Source organism: Cicer arietinum, chromosome 8, assembly GCF_000331145.2.
Source record: "Cicer arietinum cultivar CDC Frontier isolate Library 1 chromosome 8, Cicar.CDCFrontier_v2.0, whole genome shotgun sequence".
In the NCBI taxonomy this organism is placed as follows: Eukaryota; Viridiplantae; Streptophyta; class Magnoliopsida; order Fabales; family Fabaceae; genus Cicer; species Cicer arietinum.
Window position 1 is genome coordinate 10,652,309 of NC_021167.2, and position 4,468 is coordinate 10,656,776.

General features: G+C 34.7%; 1 protein-coding gene across 1 annotated transcript in view; it reads right to left on the reverse strand.

Moving 5' to 3' along the window:
* Positions 1-2,047: 2,047 nt before the first annotated feature.
* LOC101500596 (uncharacterized) overlaps positions 2,048-4,468 on the reverse strand; it is a 13,811-nt gene continuing 11,390 nt past the window's right edge. Inside the window, exons 3-5 of the mRNA XM_012712760.1 lie at positions 3,616-3,757; positions 2,606-3,340; positions 2,048-2,518 (exon numbers count right to left, since the gene is read on the reverse strand). Coding sequence (XP_012568214.1) covers positions 2,048-2,518; positions 2,606-3,340; positions 3,616-3,757 — 1,348 coding nt within the window. The remainder of the gene's footprint in view (positions 2,519-2,605; positions 3,341-3,615; positions 3,758-4,468) is intronic.

Genomic DNA, 4,468 nt, shown 5'->3' on the forward strand with positions numbered 1-4,468 from the left:
AAGAATAATCATGGCTCTTGTTGCTCACTTTAATTTGGAGCTTCATCAAATGGATGTAAAAACAGCTTTTCTCAATGGCGACATTGATGAGACGATCTATATGGTGCAGCCAGAAAACTTTGTGTTGGGAGACCCAAAGAATATGGTGTGCAAACTAAGAAAATCCATTTATGGGCTAAAACAAGCTTCTCGTCAATGGTACCATAAATTTCATCAAGTAATTCTCTCATTTGGTTTTGAGATGAATACAGTTGATGATTGTGTGTATCATAAGTTCAGTGGGAGCAGACATATTTTCCTGGTCTTGTATGTTGATGACATACTGCTTGCCACTAACGATATAGGCATGTTGCACGAAACTAAGAAATTTCTATCAAAGCATTTTGAGATGAAAGATCTTGGTGACGCCTCTTTTGTATTAGGAATTCAGATACACCGAGACAGATCTCGAGGTATTCTTGGATTGTCACAAAAGAGCTATATCGATAAGGTTCTCAAAAGGTTTGGGTTACAGGATTGCAAACCAGGGGACACCCCAGTTGCTAAGGGAGACAAGTTTAGTCTCAAACAGTGCCCTAAGGGAAGTTTGGAAATTCAAGAAATGCAAAAGATCCCTTATGCTTCAGCTGTAGGGAGTCTTATGTATGCCCAAGTATGTACGCGTCCAGACATAGCGTTCATAGTAGGGATTTTAGGCAGATATTTAAGCAATCCAGGTCTTGACCATTGGAAAGCAGCCAAGAGGGTCATGAGATATTTGAAGAGAACAAGAAACTACATGCTCACATATAGGAGGTCAGACCAGTTAGAGATCACTGGGTACTCTGACTCGGATTTTGCGGGATGCCAAGACAGCTTAAGATCAACTTCAGGCTATGTCTTTCTGTTAGCTGGTGGAGCAGTTTCTTGGCGTAGTGCCAAGCAAGGTCTTACTGCTTCATCAACCATGGCAGCAGAATTCGTAGCAATTCATGAGGCATCTGACCAGGGCATTTGGCTGAGAAATTTTGTCACGGGGCTGCAAATAGTTGAAGGGATTGAAAGACCACTCAAGTTGTATTGTGACAATAGATCAGCAGTCCTGTATTCTAACAATAATAGGAGCTCAACCAAGTCAAAGCACATTGACATTAAGTTCCTAGTTGTTAAAGAGAAGGTACAAAGTGGACAGATATCCATAGAACACTTAAGGACAAACTCCATGATTGCGGATCCACTCACTAAAGGTCTACCACCCAAGGTCTTTCATGAGCATACTGCTCACATGGGTGTGCTACAGTTTGAGGAATCTTGATTTTAGTGGGAGTTTCGTCCATTATGTAATTCATGTTCTATGTTTAATTGTAAAGTACAAATACATTGTATTTGGACTTTCTGATCAGAAATAAAGTTTAAAGTATTCAGTTTTTGGTTACTTTGTACATTTAAGTTATGATATGATCTCATTCGATAAAGTAGGACCAGTTGAAAATTGACATGCATTGACCAACTTCATGTAATTTTCATGCTACACTTTTCATAATGGGTCTATGTCATTTAGTTGTGTCAGTACGGGTGATCATTGATGGGTTTAGTTATGCTTATTATGACGAAAGCCTCTTTGGTTCCATGTGCTGATATGATTAATGGACAGGACAATTTGGATTATACTCAAGGTAATTATAATGACATTTTTGACGTCATAAAGTCTAACACACTCCTAAGGATACATGTGTGACCAGTGGGATATTGTAAGATTTATGGGTCACATATATAATTAATTAATAAAGTGTGTTAGGGTCATTATATAATTAGCCAATAAACTAGGGGTCAAATAATATATAATAGTTTATGGCTAAAGAGAATAATAGTTATGAAAATTAATAGTGTAGATACCAGGCAGTTTCTAATTTAACGAGGGGCTGAATTGGAAATACTGCAATTTGGGATATAACTAATAATAGTTATATATAGGGGTAATGGTCCCCAAGGCAAACACAACAAGACTATTCAGTTTCACAAACCCTAAGGAGAAAACTCTCTGGTTCTCTGGTTCTCTCTATCCCCATCAAGAGAGCAAGGTCTTAAGGGTGTCCACTTCCAAATTGGTTAAATATGTGAATGAAATTGACGATGGTACCAAACTTAACAAACTTGGACAACTACAAACTAGTAAACTTTCTAGATCTTGTAGTAGAGGATGGTCTGGTGGAAGTTCTTCATGCCAAATATACTTAATATTTTCCAATTCGTAAAGCCACAATTTTGTTATTTGCTTAGAAATTTTCTTATTGAGATTGCCAACAGCACTTCCTTTTGAAATAGGGAATAATATTTCAAAAGAACTATATCGCACTATAAGAGATTTAAGATTAGGAAATACTGCATGGAAATCATTCAGAAAAATAGTTGGAGTTTCATTGAAGCACTGCAAACGAAGAACTTTTATTTTAGAAAATATATTTTCCTGAAAGTAAGCATTCAACATTCTAAATGCATCTGTCCCATTTATTGTGAAATCCTCCAACTTGGAGCTTAACTGCAAAAATTAAACACCCAAAACTATTCAAATAAATACGAGATAATTCATGACATGATTGAAATAAAGATAGAAAATGTTATTTACCTTTTCAATAGAAAACATGGGTTGTTGAAATAGCATATCATTGTGACTTTCATCATGATCCAATGGGTCTAAACCATTGAAGTAGAACATTCTTAATTTTTCACAACGATATACATTCAAAACCTTCAATGAAGGACACTCTAAAGTATGTTTTCTTCGATAGAAACTATTAAGGTTTGTCAAAAGACGTAGTCTTATTTGAGTCAATTGAGGAAAATTAAAGCTAATTTCCATTGATCCTTCATATTCCGTTGCAACAATTTCTTTCACTTCGCAAGTGTCTAACTCAAGCAATTCAAGATTTCCAAGATCTTTGCATAGTGAAGATGAAAAGACATATAACAAGCTTTGGCATATAGAAATGTTTACCGTGCATAAGTTTCCAAAGCTCATAATTTCATAAGGATCATTGTTCCATATTTGCTTCAATTTTGGCAAGTTAGACAAAGTCAATCTTTTCAATTGACTGTTCAATATTTCTTTAGAAGACTTCATACCTTTCACATCAAATACAACTTCTAAAGAATCACAATTTCTTACTTCCAAATCTTCCAATCCATGTAGCACTTGTAATACATTTGATGAAAAAAGTACATCTGATAAAAAATCACATTTTTCCACCACTAGATATTTCAAATTGCTAAACATAATGTTCCCATCAAATTTGCCATACCACAAGTTTTTTAGCTCAGGGTAGTCTGATAAAGATAAATATTTGAATTGGCGAAATGCAACCTAATCAATCAAATTAATAATAATATATCAACTATACAATGAAGAAACAAATTATAGTGTTCTATAATTTTAAAATCGACAAAATAGTTGTTTTTCCACAAAGGACTTCGTTCAAATTCTCGTAAAATGGTTATTAGTGTCACTGCTATTAATAATAATTCATCTTTCCTCAATTTTATTTAAAAAAAAAAAACTTTCATCATAAAAAATACAACATATTGAAGTGCATGTCATAATATTGTTGCACAAGAAATAAATTGGTAAGTCAAACATACCTTATCTACAAACATGTTGTTTATTGTATCATTTATGTTTCTATTCCAAAATTGTTCTTGGTCCTTTTCTGCAATTTTCACTTTTCGAAGATTTGGTGTACTTGTGTTTCCATCAGAAAAAACCTTCATGCGAGGACAATCCCTGTAAGACCCATAATTTTAAAGTACCATTTATGTATTTTTGGTGTATTTTGGATTTTGGCTCGGAGACTTTTAAGCCAAAGTTAATAATATTTTGGAGTTTTATAATCAAAAAGATATTTTGATGCCAATTAAAATTTCTCGTCGATAAATAAATTGAAATTGACTGCGGTGAATCCTTTACGGATAATTTAATGCGTTACGGATGAAATGGTAATTTAACAAATATCTAGATATTTCGAGATATTTGTTAAGTTATATTTATTATGTATATATGTGTTTGTTTGGGGGGAAAAAGAAAGGAAAACTAGAAGGAAGGAAAAAGAAAAGAAAAGAGTATATAAAGGAAAGAAGAAAAAAGGAAGAAAGGAAAAACAAAGGAAAGAAAAAGAAAGGAAGGAAAATTCGACTTTTCCATCGTCTTCTTCCTCTGACCCGCAGCCAATTTCCCTCCTTTCTCCCGTTTTCATTTTCGTCGCTTTCTTTTCTTCAAAACTAGTAACCCAAGGTTGGGTGAGAGTTAGATCAAGGTTTTCGCAACTCCACTCTTCCTCGTTGATTCGAAAACGAAGAAAAACGGTATTTGAGATCCAAACACAAACCCCTCCGTTTCTCCTAGATCCAAACCTCATTTCTCGAAGAGATAGAAGGGAAAGTTGCTCACTACCACGCCACGATGCTAGGGGACCAATTTGGAGGCGACGTTGCGAGC